Below are 23086 nucleotides of genomic sequence, written 5' to 3' on the forward strand. Positions count from 1 at the left end.
TTCTACACCAATGAAATATATTTTAGCAGACTATATGTCGAAACAAATTTAAATCTCTGTCATAAAAACTCGACCTTTTCAAACCTAAATATATAAATTCAAGTTAATTTAGTATTATGTAGTAAATACACGTACACACATCCATTGAGTTGACGGTATGACATTAAATAACCATCAATCTATTTTAAGATATATACGTTGACTCCAGTGCGCATGCGCAGGAGGACCAGCACTGTAGCAGATGACAAGTGGTTGATGTCTGTTTGGGGATAATGTTCATAATACTTATATTTGCAGCTATTGTGTGTGAAGGTGAGTGTAACAAACATCTTACATTTAGTAAATCGATCGTGTTTGTCAACACGTCAGTCTGTTTGGCAACCGAGATGGCAGCCTACAAAGAGCGCGGATGATACATTCACAACACCGGCCTTTGTTTATGTATAAGCGTCCGGAAACGAGGTTGACGGTAGTGACGAAAATACACAAAATAGAGGTATTAAATTACAAAACACAGTCCAACATTGTAACACATGTTAATGGCATATCATCCACTCTAATTGTGTGTGCGAACGGGTGAGCGGGAGAAAAGGGTAGGCCTATAGGATAATCGGTTTTCTTTTGTAACGTATTTGGCAACCCGAAATTGCCCCACCCCCCCCATTTTGTTGGACCTCGGGTCTTAACCCCCCAATTTGGCTGAATGCCAAATATTTTGCCTCCCAAACCAGTTTGCTGCAGGCAATTAATTCACTCCTAAACAAAACTGTTGGTTTGTCCCCAATGAAATGTTGGTTAGCCCCCACCCCCACCCTCACCCTAGTCCGAATCAAATGTAATGTATAAATGAATCATTTAAAGGCGCTTGAATTGGGTAATCAGCCACCATGGTAGTGTCATGGTTAAACCATCGAACATAAGGCTGGTAGATACTTGAGAGTCAAACTCGACCCTAGCCCGAGTATTCTGACTGTAAGAGAGCTAGAGGGACATTTGGACATAAATATGCTCTCATTACAGTCAGAGACCAAACTATGTAATTTTTTGGCAATCGCCGACCACTAAAAAGTAGTCAAAGATTTCCGCTCTAATACCACAACAATCCTATGTTTGATGTCAAATACATTTACATCGACCATTTTCGAGTTCCTTGATTAATTTTTTTTAGATATTAATCAATAATACACACACTACAGAAAGAAACTCGACAGCACCACATTCAGCTAAGCTTCGGCAAACTCCGGACAGCAGAATTCTAAGTTTGCCCACCTATATTGTGACGTTGCGTCACATGATCGCCCACTCAGCCATTCCGTCTTCCAGGAGCCATCTCATACAATAATACGACAAGTGCCCGACAATCACAAAAAAAGAAGTTTGTTTTGTGTAACGACACCACTAGAGCACATTGATTCATTAATCATTGGCTAGTGGATGTCAAATATTTGTAATTTTATCAGTGTTGGAGAGGAAACGTGCTACATTTTATCATTAGTAGCAAGTGATCTTTATAGGCCTATGCACCATCCCACAGACAGGATAGCACATACCACGGCCTTTGATATGCCAGAGTGATACACATGTCAAGCAGGCATACGACTCGTAGATCAAATACTTTTTTCACCTTGAGAAAACGTGAATATAATATTGTTTCTCTCTCTCTCTTGCTGCTAATTGAAAAGAGTAGCCCATGAAGTGGTGACAGCGGGTTTCCTCCCTCAATATCTGTGTGGTCCTTAACCATATGTCCGACACCATATAATTGTAAATAAAATGTGTTGAGTGCATCGTTAAATAAAAAAATTTCCTTCCTTCCTTTCCTGTACTGAATACTCACTTTATATACATATATATATGGGGGTTAAAATTCATAACTTTTATTCCTTTTTTATTTGTTCCATTATGATTTCTTTATCACCTGATATGATCAAACATGCTTTTTCTTTCATGCTTTGATGTTTATCATTTCGCCTTCCTGGCAGTTAAGACTCATCTTTCCTGACGAAAAAAAGGCGGAAAATAGCCCAGTGGTAAAGTGCTCGCCTAATGCGAGGTCTGTTTAAGGTCGATCCCCGTCAGTGGGCCCATTGGGCTATTTCTGGTTCTAGCCAGTGCACCATGACTGGTATATCAAAGGCTGTGGTACATGCTGTCCTATCTGGGATGGTGCATACAATAGATCCTTTACTACTAATGGAAAAATATAGCAGACCTGTTTCCTCTCCAATAGCCGATGATTAATAAATCAATGTGCACTAGTGGTGTCATTAAAACAAACTTTAACTTTTAACTTTTCCTGGTGAAGACTACTAGCCAATTCATTTTTGTTATTAATGACAGCAGTGGAAAGACTTTTGTCATGTGTTTTCTGTGATGTTGGACCTTGATGTTTTCATGCAGCTGATTCTGCGGGTTAATTAGCATATGATTTTCAGGTTATCGTTTAACAAGTAATTAAATCCACTGGTAGTCTTCTCTTGAAATCCAAAAAAGACTGAAGCTATCACCTTACCGACTGATAAAACTATTTTGACTTCCTTTGAAGAGGACAAGTGCTTCCACCTTTTGCTTTTCGTTCTATCAACAATTAAAATGGGCTAGTGAATTTTTAAGCACGACCAGTGAATTTTTAAAGCCACTGGCCCCATGTTAAAGGGACATACCCTAGTTTTTAAACACTAAAGCATATTTTTTACTTTTAGAGCCGTTTTTGATAACTGAAATAATACTTTACTTGGATTTTATTGTTTATATTATCCATTTCCATACATTAAAAACGCATGTGTGTCTGAGAAGTAACAGTTATGGAGTCGAGTTATAATCTATTTTTAGAGGGTATTTCACCATTTCAAAGTCACAGACTCATGTTTCACTCAATTGTAACTTCATCCAAATGTGTTACAGGTTTGTCTGTCCCTTTAAGTGAACATACAGAACCCCAGTTAGAGTTAATATGTCTGCCTTTACAGTTATGTTTTAAACCTCGAAGTAGGAAGTAACATATTATGGCCTGCTGTTCTTTTTTTATCTTTAAATAGTAGGTCTCAAAAGAAATATATCCTGATAAGAACAAAACATGACCTGCTGAAAATAAAAACAGTACACGGTGAAGGGAGGTTCTGGGATAGTCTGGAAAATTGGGACTTTTGAGATGTTTTAGTGCATTATGAAATTAAAATATTACAGAATCACATGTGAAATAGAAGAGGAGATACATACATCAGTCTTTTAACCTGAACTTTCTGTTTTAGTGGTTTCAACAGTTGAATGTCCCTTTCACCTGCTGGGGGGGGGGGGGGGGGGGGGGGAGGTCGTACCCAAGCGGTAAAGCATTCACCTGATGCACAGGCTGGCATAAGTACCGTACTACACCACCGAGGCTGGTTTCTATGTATTTATCCTACAACTAAGTACTGTTTCTACTGGCCGATTATAATGATTGATTAAAGCAAAGTCATAATCATACACTAGCAGAATATGACTTTTGACATCATGTCGCTTTACATCACATACATACAGGTAGATACGTTACAAATGCGTTCATTTGACTGCTAGGTCATCGTACAATGTACTTGAAATAACAGAAATAACAGTGTTTCCCCTTAATTTTTGCCCCTGCGCGTGCTGTAACCTCACCGTGGTGCAGGGGTGTAACATTTTCTTTGACAATGGCCAATACAGCACAAAATTGAAGTTTTGAGTAAAATTCAGTATCTATCTGCGATATTTATGTTTTAGCACAGTTCTTTACACTGTTTTAGTTTAAATCTTGAATTTTTATATTGATGTTGATCATCACTTTATTTATTTGCATTACCGTAGTTTGACACCCAATAGCCGATGTATTTTTCGTGCTGGGGTGTCATTAAACATTCATTCATTCCTTAATTTTTGATGGATTGGAGGATAAAAATAATAACTAGTTAATGTTGTAAGATATCAGCTTTATTCTGTTCAGTCATTATCTAGTTGTTCCCTCAATCTAATTAAAATTAGCTCCACTATTACATCTGGATCTAACAGCAGCCAGTTGGAGCTCATGTCCACCAATCAAAACCTTACTTGCAGAATCCTGCCAGTGATTTAAAAATAATTTGAAAACATTTTGAATTATCCTGAGGGTATACATGTTTCATGTGAATTACGAATGCCTTATTTAGATCAGTAGAACTAATTTTAATCAGATTGCTAACAACACTGCATAGTCTCCAATGTCCATGTAACATTTCGTCTGTAAATAATAATTTCAATATTGACCAATCACACTTTGCCTTTTATAACGTTATTTGGGAGCATACAAATTCTAAAAATATCGGGCGAGTCTATTTTAGTGGCCGCAGTACAGCGAACCATACCAATATGTATGGGATGGGTTATCAGTCTTCAATTTTACATTAAAAATTATTTATTTATAAAAAAAAAATAATAATAAATCAGTCTTCAGTTTTACATTACAAATTATTTATTTTATAAAATAAAACATGTTTTAAGGCATTCGTAATTCACACGAAACATGTCATATACTCTCAGGATAATTCGGAATGTTTTCAAATTATTTTTAAATCACTGGCAGGATTCTGCAAGTAAGATTTTGATTGGTGGACATGAGCTTCAACTGGCTGCTGTTAGATCCACATGTAATAGTGGAGCTAATTTTAATTAGATTGGTTATTCTCTATATTATTTAATTTCAGTACATTTGTAGTTATTTTCATGCTTATATCCAATTACTAGTAAGGATCAAGCATGCTGTCCTGGGCTATCTGGACTGTCAGTCCAGGACAGAGGGAATACTAAATTACTAGTAAGGATCAAGCATGCTGTCCTGGGCTATGTGGACTGTCAGTCCAGGACAGCGGGAATACTAAATTACTAGTAAGGATCAAGCATGCTGTCCTGGGCTATGTGGACTGTCAGTCCAGGACAGAGGGAATACTAAATTACTAGTAAGGATCAAGCATGCTGTCCTGGGCTATGTAGACTGTCAGTCCAGCTCCAGCCAGTGCACCTCGACTGGTTAATCAAAGGCTGTGGTATGTGCTATCATGCAGGGATGTCATTAATAGCCGGTTTAGCGAATTTTCGCCAGCTATTGAATTAATTGTCACCGGCTATTGAACTTCCAGTAAACAATGTTTGTCGACATTTTGTTGATTAATGGCCGCCTATAATTTGATTTTCACCTGCTATTTTTATTTTTGATGACATCACTGTCCTGTCTATGGGATGGTGCATATATTCCTTGCTGCTAATTGAAAAGAGTAGCACATGAAGTGGTGACAGCGGGTTTCCTCTCTCTATATCTGTGTGGTCCTTAACCATATGTCTGACCGTAAATGAAATGTGTTGAGTGTGTTGTTAAATAAAACATGTCTGTCTTTTTTCCAACCCATTGAGTCATTAAAGTTGCTCTGGGTGAGAGCCAGTACAGGGAGGTGACCTCAGTACATAGCCGTACGTCCGATGGCTTGACCACTACACAACAGGGGCTGGTCCATTCTTTAATTCTTGCTGTTGGGCTATTTCTCGTTCCAGCCAGTGCACTGTGACTGGTATATCAAAGGCCATGGTATGTGCTATCCTGTCTATGGAATGGTGCATATAAACGATTCCTTGCTACTAATGGAAAAATGTAGCAGGTTTCCTCTCAAACAGTGACTGCATCAGAATGACCAAATGTTTGACATCCAGTAGCCGATAATTAATAAATAATTGTGCTCTAGTGGTGTCGTTAAACAAAACAAACTTTGTTTATTTTATTTTATTTTTCTCTATTCTTGCTCAACTTTATTTTCGTACTTATATCCAATAATGGTTCAAGCACACTGTCCTGGGTTCACCACAGCTATCTGGGCTACTTGTCCAGGATAGTGGGTTAGTTGGTTAGTGGTTCGTGAGAGAGAAGAGGATGCAGTGGTCTTACACCTACCCATTGAGTTGTTAAAGTTGCTCTGGCAGGGAACATTATCGCATTGCAAGTTACAGAGATCGCTACCCAATTTTAAAACAAACAGTAGTTACTAATCGGTTTTCAGTTGACTAGAAAACTAGAAATATTGTTAATCAATATTTTGAAAACAAAATGTTCCATGTCTGGGTGTGAGCTGGTACCTGGAGCTGAACCCAGTACCTATTAGTCTTGTGTCTGATGGCTTAACCATTACACCACCAAGGCAGGTCCATTTTTTATGTTAAGGAAAACTGCTATATTAATGTGCCCATATTCACTGAAGGTTCAGGCATGTCCATCCTGGGCACAAGTTCTGATTTGTGCCAGATCTCCTGCCCAGGACAGAAATTCTGTACTTGGCCCATTCCACGTTACGTGTGTTACACTTCAGACTCACTTTGGGTGAAAATGTGTGTAAATTAGAAATCTATAAAAGGGCTCCTGTTATAATCTACTGATTAGTAATAATCCTACTTTAGTACTTCACAAAATAAAACAAGAAACATTGGCTAAATTTCAAACATATTTGTAATGGCTTAGATTTAATTGCGTTACGTGTGTTCACAACAATAAAGTTCTGTGAATTTGCAAAGAAACAATTGGCTCACAAAATGTAAGTTAATAATTTCAAACATGTAGTGTTAATGGCTTAGTTAAGTGTGTTAATTGATTTCATTTACGTGTGTTACATTCGCACGACAGACAATTTTCTAGTCAGATTTGAAATGTTTTTACAGAAAAATTAAGTATTCTTTTTTTCATTTGCAAGTGAGGGGGTTAGCATACACCTTTTTTTTGGTATGTTGCATTTTAATCACCAAACTTGTAGTAATATTCCATCAGAAAAGAATAATCCTTTTACTCAGATATTCAGACTTTTCCAAATCAACTGGTAAATGTAGTGTTAGGCCTGTGTTACATAAAATTATGTTTTAATTTGTGTTACGCGTCTGATTTCATTAACTGAACATTAGCTTGTTTAGCATCCTATCACAAACAAATTTTATTTGTTTTAGCTGCCTTTGTTTTTAGTGACTGTTAATAGGGGCAGTGTTTTTAACAGAAAAATTAAGTATTTTTTTTCATGGGTGGAGTTTAGCAACCAGGGGGTTAGCACACCAAAAAATAAACCTTTTTTCAGTGGGTTAAGAAAATATCACTCATGATAATATTGCATGTTTACGCTCAGTTCATACTTGTAGTACTAAAATTCTGGTCAGTGCCTCCTGAACCTCCTTTTACAAAATCTTACATCAGACTTGTCAAAATAAGGAGGTGTTGGCAAAGCCATTTGTAAGAATTTATTAAAGGAAGAAATCAATATATCATATTTTGATGAATCTGTGTCCCTTATGATAAAACACTAATGCACTGTAGTGATTGGTAATTACATACAGATGTTGCAGGACTCACACTGGAAGAAATTTAGTTTTAGCCAATTTTGAGATATATATGTCGAGAGTTTACTCAAAATTTATTCAAAAGTGACTAATTTAAAGAAGATTTTATTTGCCAAAGACTAAATGTTGTAGCTACTTTGCATGAAAAAGAGCAGCTGGCTAATTTGTCAATGGATAGGGTGAGCCCTGGTGTTTGTTCCTTATAAATGGCCAGATTCCTAAGAGGGGGGGCTTTCACGTTAGTCGATTCATCAATTACAAAAAGGTAAATGGAGGTGGCCAGTAGATACATGTACCATTAATTCCTACCCATGTGTGCTCTTTGGAAAATTGAACATCCAGTTCTTGCTGGCATGCTTGGGAGCTAATTACACAGGTCAAGATATTATTTTTAAATAAATTCCCAACTCTAAATATTCTAATGTTAAGTGTAAAACCAGTACATAAATATATAAATAAATACTTCAATACATGTATACAGACAGTAGCAGAGTTCACATTGACTGTATTTAGATGGTTTTGTACAATTTATTACTTAAAGACATGTTTGTTGGGTAAAACATTCATCCCCTACTCCATGTAACACACATAACGTTACGTGTGTTACACTCAATAAAGGCTGCATTGTATAATAACTTACAGCTTTTGCAAACCAAAAATGGTCAAATTTGTTTCATATTGATATTCTAACTTCTAACCTGAAAAAACATCTTAAACAATTCAATATTTTACTAGTTATGAACACTTCTTGGTTATTTGTGTTACGTGTGTTACATGCAAAATAGTGTTACTTTTGCATTGTTTTTCAAATAAACCTGTTATATGATGAGAAAAGAAAGAGGTGGTAAATCGTAAGACACCCAGTTGTCTGTCAAATGACTATATACTGACTCATTTTGGTATTAACTAACAACATTTTAAGCAAAGAACAAACTTAAAGTTCTATTTTTGTGTGTTTTTTTGTTTTGTTTGCAGGTGTTGTATTTTCAAATAGCGGCACACACAAAATTATCTCACTGTTCATGATTTGTTTGTTATTTAATATAAATATACATATCCAAAGTATTAAAAAAGTACTTTTTTAATTTATAAGATGAATTTTAATTTTTGCATCCCAGGATGAGTTTGCATGGAATGAGCCACTTACAGTGCTGTGGTTTATAATTTCATTTCAACTTATTTTTGTACTTAAGGTTCAATCACGCTGTCCTGGGCACACCTCTGCTAACTGGGATATCTGTCCAGGACAGAGGGTTAGTTGTTAGTTGTTAGTGGTTAATAAGAGAGTAGCACGAGTAGCATACAGCAATATTTTTCAGTATCTATTAAAGAGGTGGACGGGACGTGACCCAGTGGTAAAGAGCTTGATGCGCAGTCGATTTGGGATCAATCCCCATCGGTGGGCCAATTGGGCTATTTCTTGTTCCAGCCAGTGCACCAGAACTGGTGTGTCAAAGGCTGTGGTATGTGCTATCCTGGCTGTGGGATAGTACATATAAAAGATCCCTTGCTACTAATGGAAAAATGTAGCAGGTTTTCTCTCTTAGACTATATGTCAAGATTACCAAATTTTTGACCTTCAATAGCCGATAATTAATAAATCTTATTTCCAGTGCTTATATCCATGTTAGGTTCAAGCACACTGTTCTGGACACATATCCCAGTTGCCTGTCTAGGACAGTGGTTAGTGAGAGAGATAAGTCTGTGTAGTGGTCTTACGCGAGTGCGAATAATTTTTACATGCACATATACCACTAGAGTTTCGAGCATGTACGTCCCGGGGCCTGTCTCTGGATAGTCAGGGGCTTGTCCCGGGACAGAAAAAAATTAAGCAGACAATTTTGAAATTTACATCCAAAAATTAAATAGTGGGCCTTTAAAATTTTGATGCGTATCTCTAATATAATTAATAAAGAAAATTCTACTCATTAAATTTGGTCACTAGATAAGATCGGGTGGTCAGAAAGAAATTAGATAAGATCGATGGCCTGACTCAGGATGGAAGGGGCGGGGTAGTGGTCTTACACCTACCCATTGAGTTGTTAAACTCGCTCTGGGTGGGAATCAGTACCGGGCTGTGAACCCTGTACCTACCAGCCTTATGTTTGATGGTTTAACCACGACACCGCCGAGGCCGGTGCCAGTCCAGGGACAGAAAATCTGTAGGGAAGGGAGGGGAACTCTATTTACATGCCCATATGCACGCCCACCCCAAGTTTGGTCTCTGACAAAGCCAGTGGTCAACTCTGGGGCGGGAAAGAAATTCTGTATGTACTGCACTACAGTGCTGTGGTTTATAATGAAGATGTATGAGCAATGCAGCTGACTAGTATTGATTGCGGTGTGCTGTAATTCAGTGGTGCCGACCTCTGACTCACTGCGCAACCCTCTCTGTCCATGCATAGCGAGACGTATTGATCAACGAGCTCTTCTCGTGCAGATGCTGATTTAATCTCTAATTGCCACGGAAACTGCCCAGTCTCCTATTCAATGCTAATAACACAGCCCCTACTTTTGAATGCTAGCTGTCAGCTGCTGATTTTAAAATATCAAAGTCTGCTGTTGAATGCTGAAAGCCAATAATTGTAATTTTGTATTCTCTACTGTTGAATATAAATGTACTTGAATTACCTGCTAATTTTAAAACATTCAAGTTAAATCTGTCCCTGGATTATGCAAATTAGGCAGGATTCTGTGTTTTTGTCGGAAGCGTGAGATAATGAGATGGAATCACAAAATATCTGTATTAAATCATTTGTACGATTTCTGCAGAATTTTAAATAAAAAAAAAAAAAATAATAAAAATACCAAGCTGAATTCAGTGCCTGAAGTACTAATTTTAAAACACTCCTGCTGTCAATGTAAAAAAAAAAGAAAAAAAAAGAAAAGGAAAAGCCAGATGGCTTTTGAAAGGTAACAGCTATCTAGTAATATTAATTTATTATCCAAGTCTCATGTTGAATGCTAAAATCTAGATAGGTAGGTAGGTAACTAGTAGGTAGGTAACTGGGATTTCTAACACGCCCATCCCTAGTCAGACCTCTGATCTGATCGGGGGCCTGACTCGGTGACAGGACTTAAAATCTAGAATGTTGTTGAAAGTTAAAGTGGTTCTTTTTTAACTACACCACTAGAGCACATCGAGCTATTTGATCATTGCCTTTTGGATATTAAACATTTGATAATTAATACTGACATATTATGATATAGAATTGGAATTAGAGGTAACCCACTACATTTTTACATTAGCAGCTAGGGATCCTACAGACAGGACATCACATACCACAGTCTTTGAAATACCAGTTGTGGGGCACTGGTTGAGACGACCGGCCTCGGTGGTGTCGTAGTTAGGCCATCGGTCTACAGGCTGGTAGGTAAACCACTTGCACCAACCAGTAATCCATAACTGGTTCAACCAAGGCCATGGTTTGTGCTATCCTGCCTGTGGGAAGCGCACATAAAAGATCCATAACTGGTTCAACAAAGGCCATGGTTTGTGCTATCCTTCCTGTGGGAAGCGCAAATAAAAGATCCCTTGCTGCTAATCGGAAGAGTAGCCCATGTAGTGGCGACAGCGGGTTTCCTTTCAAAATCTGTGTGGTCCTTAACCATATGTCTGACGCCATATAACCGTAAATAAAATGTGTTGAGTGCGTCGTTAAATAAAACATTTCTTTCTTTCTTTCCATCAGTTGACCCATTGGGCTGTTTCTCCTTTCAGCCAGTGCAACTCTGTAAAACTTTAATTTTTAACTTTCAGCTGCTAAATTTAAAAGTCCACTGTTGAATGCAAACATCATGTTATAGTGTAAAACAAAACATTTACCAAACCCAGACTGCAAATTTAACAGGATTCCATGCTTCCACAAATCTCAGATTTAAAAATAAAAAAGAGTGTACATTTACTAATTCACATTGATTTATTAATCAATGGCTATTGATTGTCATATATTTGGTAATTCTGACATATAGTCTTAGACAGGAAACCTGCCACATTATGCCATTAGTGGCAAGGGATTTTTTATGTGCACCATAATATTCCAGTCTTGGTGCACTGGCTGAACCAAGAAATAGCCCCATGGGCCCATAGATAGGGATCAATCCTAGACCAATCGCACATTAGACCAAGTTTGGACTCAATGGATAGATGTATAAGGCCGCTACACCCTCTTCTCTCTCACTAATAACTAACCTACTGTCCTGGACAGACAGCCCAGATAGCTGAGGTGTATGCCCAGGACAGCGTCCTTGAACTTTAATAGGATATACCGGTAAGCACGAAAATAAGTTGAAATCGAAATCAATCAATCCTAGACCAGTCGCACATCAGACCAGCGCTTTACCACTGGGGTACATCCCCCCCACCCAAGATTTTAGTTCTGAAGCGTAATATGAGGTGGAATCACAAAATAATTTTTACGATTCTAGAGAGATCTATCCTAAAAGCAGGGCTTCTAGATTATGGTAGCCCCACTCCCATGGCTAGTGATATTCAGTGTTGGGCTAGTAAATAACTACTATTGCCATGCCTGACAGGGCTTCTAGATTATGGTAGCCCAACTCCCATGGCTAGTGATATTCAGTGTTGGGCTAGTAAATAACTACTATTGCCATGCCTGACAGGGCTTCTAGATTATTGTAACCCCACTCCCATGGCTAGTGATATTCAGTGTTGGGCTAGTAAATAACTACTATTGCCATGCCCGACGGCTAGTGAAAAAAAAAGAATCAAATGTTGCAGTTGTCTATTTTGTAAATATGAATATCCTGCCCCCACCCCCCCCCACCCCAACCCCCCAATGTTAGTGTTTTTAATCTCCATCTCCCTCTTTAGTTGACATATCTGATTATTACTATTATTTAGTAAAATTGTATTAACTTAAAGTAAAGTGGATTTTATAAAATTCTAGAAGCCGTGCTAAAAGGAAATCTCCAAATTATATGACAGCAAATTCCACCAAAACCAACCTCGGTGGTGTAGTAGTTAATTTAGCCACCAGACCTAAGTAGTGGGTTCATACCCCGGTACTGGCTCCCACCCAGAGCGAGTTTAACGACTCAGTGGGTAGGTGTATGGCCACTACACTAACAAATCAACCACTAACCCACTGTCCTAGACATACAACCCAGATAGCTGAGCTGTGTGCCCAGAACAGCGTGCTTGAACCTTAAGTGGATATAAGCACGAAAATAAGATTTATGAATCATCAGCTATTGGATGTCAAACATTTGGTAATCTTGACATATAGTCTAAGAGAGGAAACCTGCTACATTTTTCTATTAGTAGCATGGGATCTCTTATATGTACTATCCCACAGCCAGGATAGCACATACCACAACCTTTGATACAGCAATTCTGGTGCACTGGCTGGAACAAGAAATAGCCCATTTGGCCCACCGATGGGGATCGATCCCAAACTGACTACGCACTTTACCGCCCCCATCTTTAATAGATGCTGAAAAATATTGCTGTATGCTATTCATGGAAAACATTTTAAGAATGTTGCTAAGGAACATTACACACAGGAGTTCTCATGTTTAATGCATACCTTATATACATGCAATAGACCACTAAATTATTAACAGGTATTCAATTTTAGACCTGACTGATGTGTATTTGAAACGTTCCTCTGCTGCATACAATACTAAATTATTCATACTGTGTTCTGTCTACAATATTGCCTATTGACAAGGTCCTTTTGACTGCCGTATATAATTCTGAAATATTAGTCTAACTAGAGCTGACTATAGGTTTTGTTTCCATCTGTCTGTCTGTCCGTCTGTCCACATAGTTGTCTGGATTTATTATGGTATGACATTATCTGTCTGTCCGTCCATAAACTTTTCATTTTTAGGACATCTCTTTCAGAAAGCGTGCGGGACGTAGCCCAGTGGTAAAGTGTTCACTTGATGCGTGGTTGGTCTGTGATCGATCCCCGTCGGTGGACCCATTGGGCTATTTCTCGCTTCATCCAGTGCACTACGACTGGTATATCAAAGGCCATGGTATGCATTATCCTGTCTGTGGGATGGTGCATATAAAAGATCACTTGCTGCTAATCAAAAAGAGTAGCCCATGAAGTAGCGACAGTGGGTTTCCTCCCTCAATATCTGTGTGGTTCTTAACCATACATCCTATGCCATATAACTGTAAATAAAATGTGTTGAGTGCGTTGTTAAATACAACATTTCCTTCCTTCTCTTTCAGAGAGATATACCAGTAATCTTATTCATATAGGATCATTAAACCTTGTATGCAAATACATTTTGGGATGGTGGTGTGTGATGTATCATAACTAGGTCACCGTGACCTCCTTTTTCATGCATTACTGCTCATTAAGGGGGCAGGACGTAGCCCAGTGGTAAAGTGCTCGCTTGATACGTTGTAGGTTTGGGATTAATCCCTGTCGGTGGGCCCATTGGGCTATTTCTCGTTCCAGCCAGTACACCACGACTGGTTTATCAAAGGTCGTGGTATGTACTATCCTGTGCTATACAATGGTGCATATAAAAGATCCCTTTGCTACTAATGGAAAAATGTAGCGGGTTTCCTCTTTATGACTGTAAAAAAATAACCATATGTTTGACATTCAATAGCCGATGATTACTAAATCAGTGTGCTCTAGTTGTGTTGTTAAACAAACAAAAGTTTTTACTGCTCATTAAAGGGTCATATCTTCCTTATAAATTCATATAACACATTCAATAATATGTGTGCTTCTCCATCAAATTACTAATGGGGCATATACCCCCTGTTGACTGTGATTGCATTCAATTCCATAGCGCTATACCCAAAAATTTCCTGAAACACTGATATAGCTTTATCTTGTAGAGTTAAACCTTACATGTATGTTAGACTTTGCTTTAAACAATATTTATTACCAAATTGTAATGGCAATGGATTGGTCAAGAAGCAATGCTTATATTAAGGCCCCTTGATATTTAATGTTCATGGGGTTTTGCTGATTTTTTACTGATATTAATACTAAATAATTAATTTACTGTATTCTCTGTATTCTATTTATGGCTGATATCTATATAGATTTAAAAGGTCCACCTGACTCTGATGTATTTATATAAAACCATCCCCGATGGTGTCGTAGTTAAGCCATAGGACATCAGGCTGGTAGGTACAGGGTTCACAGCCCGCTACCGGCTCTCACCCAGAGTGAGTTTTAACGACTCTATGGGTAGGTGTATACAGCCACTACACACTCTTCTCTCACACTGGGGTGGGATGTAGCTCAGAGGTACAGCGCTCGCCTGATGCGCGATCGATCTAGGATCGATTCACATCAGTGGGCCCTTTGGGCTTATTTCTCGTTCCAGTCAGTGCTCCACAACTGGTGTAAAAAAGGCTGTGGTATGTGATATCCTGTCTGTGGAACAGTGCATATAAAAGATCTCTTGCTGCTAATCGGAAAGAGTAGCCCATGAAGTGGCGACAGCGGGTTTCCTCTCTCAATATCTTTGTGGTCCTTAACCATATGTCCGACATCATATAACCGTAAATAAAATGTGTTGAGTACGTCATTAAATAAAACATTTCCTTCCTTCCTTCTTCTTTCACACTAACCACTAACAGCTAACCCACTGTCCTGAACAGACAGCCCAGATTGCTGAGGTGTGTGCCCAGGACAGTGTGCTTGAACGTAAATTGGATATAAGCACACAAATAAGTTGAAATGATATTTATAATAAAATTATTAACTATGAGCTATTCAGTTTAAATATATTTTACTGTGTGCTTTGTATAAATCTGTTCGTTTGTTTTGTTTAATGACGCCACTAGAGCACATTGATTTATTAATCATTGGCCATTGGATGTCAAACATATAGTCATTTTGACAGTCATAGAGAGGAAACCCACTACATTTTTCTATTAGTAGCAAGGGATCTTTTATATGCTCCATCCCACAGTCAGGACAGCACATACCACAGCCTTTGATATACCAGTCCAGTGTTTCTGCCAGAAAGAAATGTTTGGGTAGTGCGCTATGGAATTGAATGCAACCACAGTCAACAGGAGGTATGTGGGGCCTCCCTGAGAAAGAAAATGGGTTAAGTGCAGGGTTGAACTTTACAAAATAAAACCTGCAAAACCCATTTACCGGCCTCGGTGGCGTCGTGGCAGGCCATCGGTCTACAGGCTGGTAGGTACTGGGTTCGGATCCCAGTCGAGGCATGGGATTTTTAATCCAGATACCGACTCCAAACCCTGAGTGAGTGCTCCGCAAGGCTCAATGGGTAGGTGTAAACCACTTGCACCGACCAGTGATCCATAACTGGTTCAACAAAGGCCATGGTTTGTGCTATTCTGCCTGTGGGAAGCGCAAATAAAAGATCCCTTGCTGCCAATTGGAAGAGTAGCCTATGTAGTGGCGACAGCGGGTTTCCTCTCAAAATCTGTGTGGTCCTTAACCATATGTCTGACGCCATATAACCGTAAATAAAATGTGTTGAGTGTGTCGTTAAATAAAACACTTTTTTTTTTTTCATACCCATTTTACCCTCTGGCAGAAACCCTGCAGTTGTGGTGCACTGGCTTGAACGAGAAATAGCCCAATGGGCCACCGATGGGGATCGATCTTAGACTGACCGCACATCAGGCGTGCGCTTTACGTCCCACGTATGAATTCCCAATAATGAGTTAAAAGGGTTATTCCTGCTTTTGCATCCAGCGGAAATTCAAGTTAGCATCGTAAATCGTCTTATCTAAGCTAAACGTTCCAAACTTTTATTTGAAAGTCAGGATGACATCGTTATTCATTACGTGATGTCATTCTTGATCATTTTCAGTTCATCATGACACAGCTGCATGTCGAGGATAAAATCCTCAAGAATTACATCACTATTCTAAGGCCGTTTTTCCTTTCAGCCAAAAAGCAATTTTAATGTCGGATTTTAACAGGGTTTTATCAGCTTTGTTTCTAGACTCCGACAATCAGCACCATTAGTCACCATTTCCCAAAGACGATGTCGTTTTATATTTCTAATTTTGGAGAAAACATTCCCGATCTGAATGTAAATAATTCTCATTTTGTATTATTATGTAAAGATGTATTTCGAAATCGATACATAACACTTAACAAAAACAACATCCCTCCACTATAATATTTCACAATGCAAAATAGATATATTAATTAGAATAAAATAGTAAAGTTTGTTTTGTTTAACAACACCACTAGAGCACATTGATTTTACTAATCATCGGCTATTGAATGTCGAACATTCGGTTAATCTGACATATAGTATTAAAGAGGAAACCTACATTTTTCCATTAGTAGCAAGGGATCTTTTATATACACCATCCCGCAAACGAGATAGCACATACCACAACCTTTGATATATACCAGTTGAGGTGCACTGGCTGGAACGAGAAATACCCCAATGGGCTTAATTAGAATAAATACAAGTACATGTATAGTATAGTATTTAAATATTAAGTTAGCTTAATTAGATGTTTTTGAAATGAAACTGAAACTTCCCAATTATTTTAGAAAATAACGCTAAAATTCCCAAAGTCAGAGCCAACTTTGAGAAACAGTTTTTGTCATTATTATAACATTGTCTCTCCCAGCCATTGCACCACGACATATATCAAAGGCCGTGGTATGTTTTATCCTGTCAATGGGATGGTGCATATAACAGATCCCTTGCTGCTAATTGAAAAGGGCTGCCCATGAAGTGGTGACAGCGGGTTTCCCCTCTAAATATCTGTGTGGTCCTTAACCATATGTCTGACGCCATATAACCGTAAATAAAATGTTTTGAGTGCGTCATTAAATAAAACCTTTCCTTCCTATTATAACACTGAAATAGTCTTTATTGGAATAGAAAATATGTAATGTCATTACATTTCAACTTATTTTCGTGCTTATATACAATTAAGGTTCAAGCACGCTGTCCTGGGCACACACACCTCAGCTATCTGGGCTGTCTGTCTAGGACAGTAGGTTAGTTGTTAGTTGGTTTAGTGAGAGAGAAGAGGGTGTAGTGGCCTTACACCTACCCACTGAGCTCTTAAGAACTCGCTCTGGGTTGGAGCCGGTACCGGGCTGCGAACCCTGTACCTACCAGCCTGTAGTCCGATGGCTTAACCACTGCACCACCGAGACTGATATTTACAGACTTTCTTCCTTTTATTTATCTGGTTTTAACTTTACTTTATTATGAAGTTAACCTTTAAATTATTAATAATGTATTCTATATATTTATTCTGTTTATGGCTGACGTCGGTTTAAAATGTCACTGCTGTATATAATACTAAATTATGTATACTAGCTCAGTCCTCTGTATTCACTTTTCCACCTAGGAGCCAGATGGTGCCTATTTTTTATATAGGGGACATAGATAGAATGAAACATTTTAGTTGCTAGATAGATATTTTTTTATGGCTGACATCTGTTTAAAATGTCACTGCTGTATATAATACTAAATTATGTATACTAGCTCAGTCCTCTATATTAACGTTTCCATCTAGGAGGCAGATGGTGCCTATTTTTATATATAGTTGCTAGATGAAAAAAAAAATTGTCGTATATACAGTGAAATTCCTCTAAGCCGGACACCCTCGGGACCAAGTAAAATATCCGGTTTCAAGAGGTTAAGTTCTGTACTGATTTTTTTTTAAAAGGACCGTGACAAATGTCCGCTTTTGGTGGAATTCCAGTTTACAGAGGGTCCAGTTTTGAGAGGTTTCAATGTATACCAAATCGGTCGCAATGTAGAGGGCTGTGTATACTGTACATATTCTATTTACAGTATCGGCTGGTATCTATTTACAAAGTCACTCAGGTGGCTGTATATATTTTATATTATTAATTGTTTTGCTTTAATGCTAAAAGGTTCTGTGCAGCAGGATAATATGCAAATAACCCACACTGGCATAGGAAGCCAGGGTGGTTGGGGTGGGGGGGGGGGAGCATCCCCCCACTTAGACATCTTGCTTTATATTTCTTTATAATAGTGTAAAAGTGTAAATATAAAAGTGCCCCCCCCCCCCCCCACACACACACACACATTTTTTGGCACCCTCCTATACCACTTACCAAATTTATGCTATAAACCGATATGCAGTAAAGTGGATTCGACTGTATAAGTTTTACATTGGGTAGGAAACCTGCTAAATGTTTCCATTAGTGCATGGCAAGGGATTTTTTATATGCACCATCCCACAGACAGGATAGCACAAACCACGACCTCTGATACTTTTGAATAATAATTGAAGTGTACCTTGTTTCTGTTTAATTATGTTTACCAAATAGTTAACATCCAATAGCCGATGGTTAATTTAATGTGCTCTAGTGGTGTCGTTAAACAAAACTAACTTTACCTTTAACTGTTTAATTATGAAGATGTAGGTCTTGCATTAATTAGAGACGATTGAAGTCGGACATTACTTTTATATGCCTTTTGTGAGACTGTTTGGGGTGGGGGGGGGGAAAAAGGTCCTCCATGGGGATTCGGGGGCGGGATACCCGGATGTAGCCCAGTGGTAAAGTGGTTGGTCAGTTTGGGATTGATCCCCGTCGGTGGTGCCCATTGGGTTATTTCTCGTTCCAGCCAGTGCACCATGACTGGCATATCAAAGGCCGTGGTATGTACTACTCTGTCTGTGGGATGGTACATATAAAAGATCCTTTGCTGCTAATTGAAAAGAGTAGCCCATGAAGTGGCTACAGCGGGTTTCCTCTCTCAATGTCTGTGGTTCTTAACCATATGTCTGACGTGATAATGTGTTGAGTGTGTCGTTAAATAAAACATTTCCTTCCTTCCTTCCTTCCTTCCTTCCTTCCTTCCAAAGGGATTCGATCCTGTGACCACAGCACTAAATTATTAATATTGTATTTTATAATTTACAGTGTCAGCTGGTGTCTATTTACAAGGTCACTCCAAATATGCTAGTCTCAAGAGCCGATCCATTGTCCTCGACTGTAGCATTGTCGAGGATTCGAACACGGGACCACGTCAAGTGAATGTCCCTTTCAACTTGACATGGACCTTTCTGCCAGTAGGTGGCAGCACAGAAAAAACATTGGCGTCGTGGGTGCGTGATGATTCGGGTGACGTGCGGTTCTTTACAGACGATGTTTTCAAGTACAGCGGAACTCAGCATCTCCATCTGATGATCATGAACGTCTCCGCACACGATGCCGGGACGTACACGTGCAGCAGCAACATCACCGTGGCAACGAAGAGTTCTCAGCTTTTTGTTATGGGTGAGTGAACACACATAATCTTTATCTGATGAACAACAGCAGTGCATAATAATTGAAGTTTTAATTTTATGATTCTGTGTAATTATGCAATTTTTTTGCAGTTACAGAATCTTTATCAGCATTGCATAATAATTGGCGTTTTAATCTTATGATTCTATGTAATTATGCAGAGTTTTTGCATTGACAGAATCTTTATCTGATGAATAACAGCATTGCATATAATAATAATTGAAGTTAATCAAACTTATGATTCTGTGTAATTATGCGGAGTTTTTGCATTTACAGAATCTTTATCAGCATTGCATAATAATTGAAGTTTTAATCTTATGATTCTGTGTAATTATGCATATTTTTTGCATTCACAGAATCTTTATCTGATGAATAACAGCATTGCATAATAATTGAAGTTTTAATCTTATGATTCTGTGTAATTATGCAGTTTTTGCATTCACAGAATCTTTATCTGATGAATAACAGCATTGCATAATAATTGAAGTTTTAATCTTATGATTCTGTGTAATTATGCAGAGCTCTTGCATTTACAGAATCTTTATCTGATGAATAACAGCATTGCATAATAATTGAAGTTTTAATCTTATGATTCTGTGTAATTATGCAGTTTTTGCATTCACAGAATCTTTATCTGATGAATAACAGCATTGCATAATAATTGAAGTTTTAATCTTATGATTCTGTGTAATTATGCAGAGCTCTTGCATTCACAGAATCTTTATCTGATGAATAACAGCATTGCAATATAATTAACTGAAGTTTTAATCTTATGATTCTGTGTAATTATGCAGTTTTTGCATTCACAGAATCTTTATCTGATGAATAATAGCATTGCATAATAATTGAAATTCTAATTTTAAGATTCTGTGTAATTATGCATAGTTTTTGCATTCACAGAATCCTTATCTGTCAATTGATGAATGACAGCATTGCATAATAATTGAAGTTTTAATCTTATGATTCTGTGTAATTATGCATATTTTTTGCATTTACAGAATCTTTATCAGCATTGCATAATAATTGAATTTTTAATCTTATCATTCTGTGTAATTATGCAGTGTTTTTGCATTGACAGAATCTTTATCTGATGAATAACAGCATTGCAGATGATAATAATTGAATTTAATCTAACTTATGATTCTGTGTAATTGTGCATGTTTTTTGCATTCACGGAATCTTTATCTAATGAATAACAGCATTGCATAATGATTGAAGTTTTAATCTTATGATTCTGTGTAATTATGCATATTTTTTGCATCTACAGAATCTTTATCTGCTGAATAACAGCATTGCATAATAATTGAAGTTTTAATCTTATGATTCTGTGTAATTATGCATGGTTTTTGCATTCACAGAATCTTTATCTGATGAATAACAGCATTGCATAATGATTGAAGTTTTAATCTCATGATTCTGTGTAATTATGCAGAGCTCTTGCATTCACAGAATCTTTATCTGATGAATAACAGCATTGCATAATAATTAATTGAAGTTTATCAAACTTATGATTCTGTGTAATTATGCATAGTTTTTGCATTCACAGAATCTTTATCTGATGAATAACAACATTGCATAATAATTGAAAATATCTTATGATTCTATGTAATTATGCATGTTTTTTGCATTCACAGAATCTTTATCTGATGAATAACAGCATTGCATAATGATTGAAGTTTTAATCTCATGATTCTGTGTAATTATGCAGAGCTCTTGCATTCACAGAATCTTTATCTGATGAATAACAGCATTGCATAATGATTGAAGTTTTAATCTCATGATTCTGTGTAATTATGCATAGTTTTTGCATTCACAGAATCTTTATCTGATGAATAACAGCATTGCATAATGATTGAAGTTTTAGTCTCATGATTCTGTGTAATTATGCATAGTTTTTGCATTCACAGAATCTTTATCTGATGAATAACAGCATTGCATAATAATTGAAGTTTTAATCTCATGATTCTGTGTAATTATGCATAGTTTTTGCATTCACAGAATCTTTATCTGATGAATAACAGCATTGCATAATAATTGAAGTTTTAATCTCATGATTCTGTGTAATTATGCATAGTTTTTGCATTCACAGAATCTTTATCTGATGAATAACAGCATTGCATAATAATTGAAGTTTTAATCTCATGATTCTGTGTAATTATGCATAGTTTTTGCATTCACAGAATCTTTATCTGATGAATAACAGCATTGCATAATAATTGAAGTTTTTGCATCAGACTATTATAACTACATGTACAAGTAATTGGTATTATGAATTGTGAGTTTCTGCATACAGTTTGACAAATCCTGTCAGATAGAATTATTTGGCAAATTCAGAGGTTGCATCTATAACTGGAGTGCTTGAACAGTTCTATATTTGACAAATTAAAAAATGATAATTTATAAAATACAGACAAATCTGCTTAATTGCATAGCCCCAGTGCATGTGAAATTTATGCTAATAACTAGTATAACCGATTATCCGATAGAGCCCCATTTCCTACCTTTTTGTTTTTCCTATGCAATTAACCGATATTTGTCTTTATAAAGCTATTCAATTATGAGATATCATTTATATTGCTTTAGCCTTTAGACTACTGGATTAATTTTTAACAAAAACCACGTTGAGTGGGTACAAGTTTATAATTTTTACTCACATATATTCACTTAAATGTTTCATAAATACATGAAATAAAGTTCATATATGAATTGGTAAGTATTATTTTCGTGTCTTTTTTTGTAATTTTTATTGTTTTAGATTGGCTAATGGTGATTAAAATTTGGCAAAAAATCGAAAAAGTTGCGTTTACTTACGGGCATTTGTGGCCAGCTGTCCAGTATTTATGTCCATTATTCCCGATAACAGTGGTTTTCTGACCCAAATTTTTTTTAAAACTCGAACTACGATTCATATTGCAATATTTGGTAATTTTCGTTGTTGGTAAAACTATCAAATTTATTATTAAATTAGCTGTTATAATCAGCTATCGATCCCTGAAAATTACCGCGACGTGCCGCCATTGATGTCAAGCGAAAATACTTGCCGAAAACCACTTTTTGAACTCAAAATTTCAAGGTATTTTCAATTGATGAAAAATCGAAACAAAAACACCATTTTTAAAAAAAAAAAAAAATTCTTTAATTATATTTCCGTTTCCGGTGAGTGTCGTGTGCAAAATTGGGGAATGCACTGTATACAGTGTACAGTATATCGACTGACGTGACGTCGGGCGAGATATCTCGCCTGCAGTAGTCAGAAGGTTAATGCTAAAAGAGTGCAGCAGAATAATATGCAAATAACCAATTTATGCTATAAACCGATATGCAGTAAAGTCGATTCGACTGTATAAGTTATGCATTGGACAAATTAAATGTAAACAATTCTACATATATGAATTGTAACTTTTTACCTTGTTAATTCTGAACAGTACGGTTTTTCTCCCAAAAGTGTCTAGATTAACAAATTGCCTAGTACTTATGTAACTGGTTCCACTGTTATATAAAAGTTA

The 23086-nt window shown here is 37.2% G+C and overlaps 1 protein-coding gene across 1 annotated transcript in view; it reads left to right on the forward strand.

Moving 5' to 3' along the window:
* The first annotated feature begins 245 nt into the window (after positions 1-245).
* LOC121385852 (fibroblast growth factor receptor homolog 1-like) overlaps positions 246-23086 on the forward strand; it is a 54559-nt gene continuing 31718 nt past the window's right edge. Inside the window, exons 1-2 of the mRNA XM_041516641.1 lie at positions 246-312; positions 19215-19571. Of these exons, the coding sequence (XP_041372575.1) occupies positions 273-312; positions 19215-19571 (397 nt within the window). The 5' untranslated portion in view covers positions 246-272. The remainder of the gene's footprint in view (positions 313-19214; positions 19572-23086) is intronic.

The sequence above is a fragment of the Gigantopelta aegis genome, chromosome 12 (assembly GCF_016097555.1).
Source record: "Gigantopelta aegis isolate Gae_Host chromosome 12, Gae_host_genome, whole genome shotgun sequence".
Lineage (NCBI taxonomy): Eukaryota > Metazoa > Mollusca > Gastropoda > Neomphalida > Peltospiridae > Gigantopelta > Gigantopelta aegis.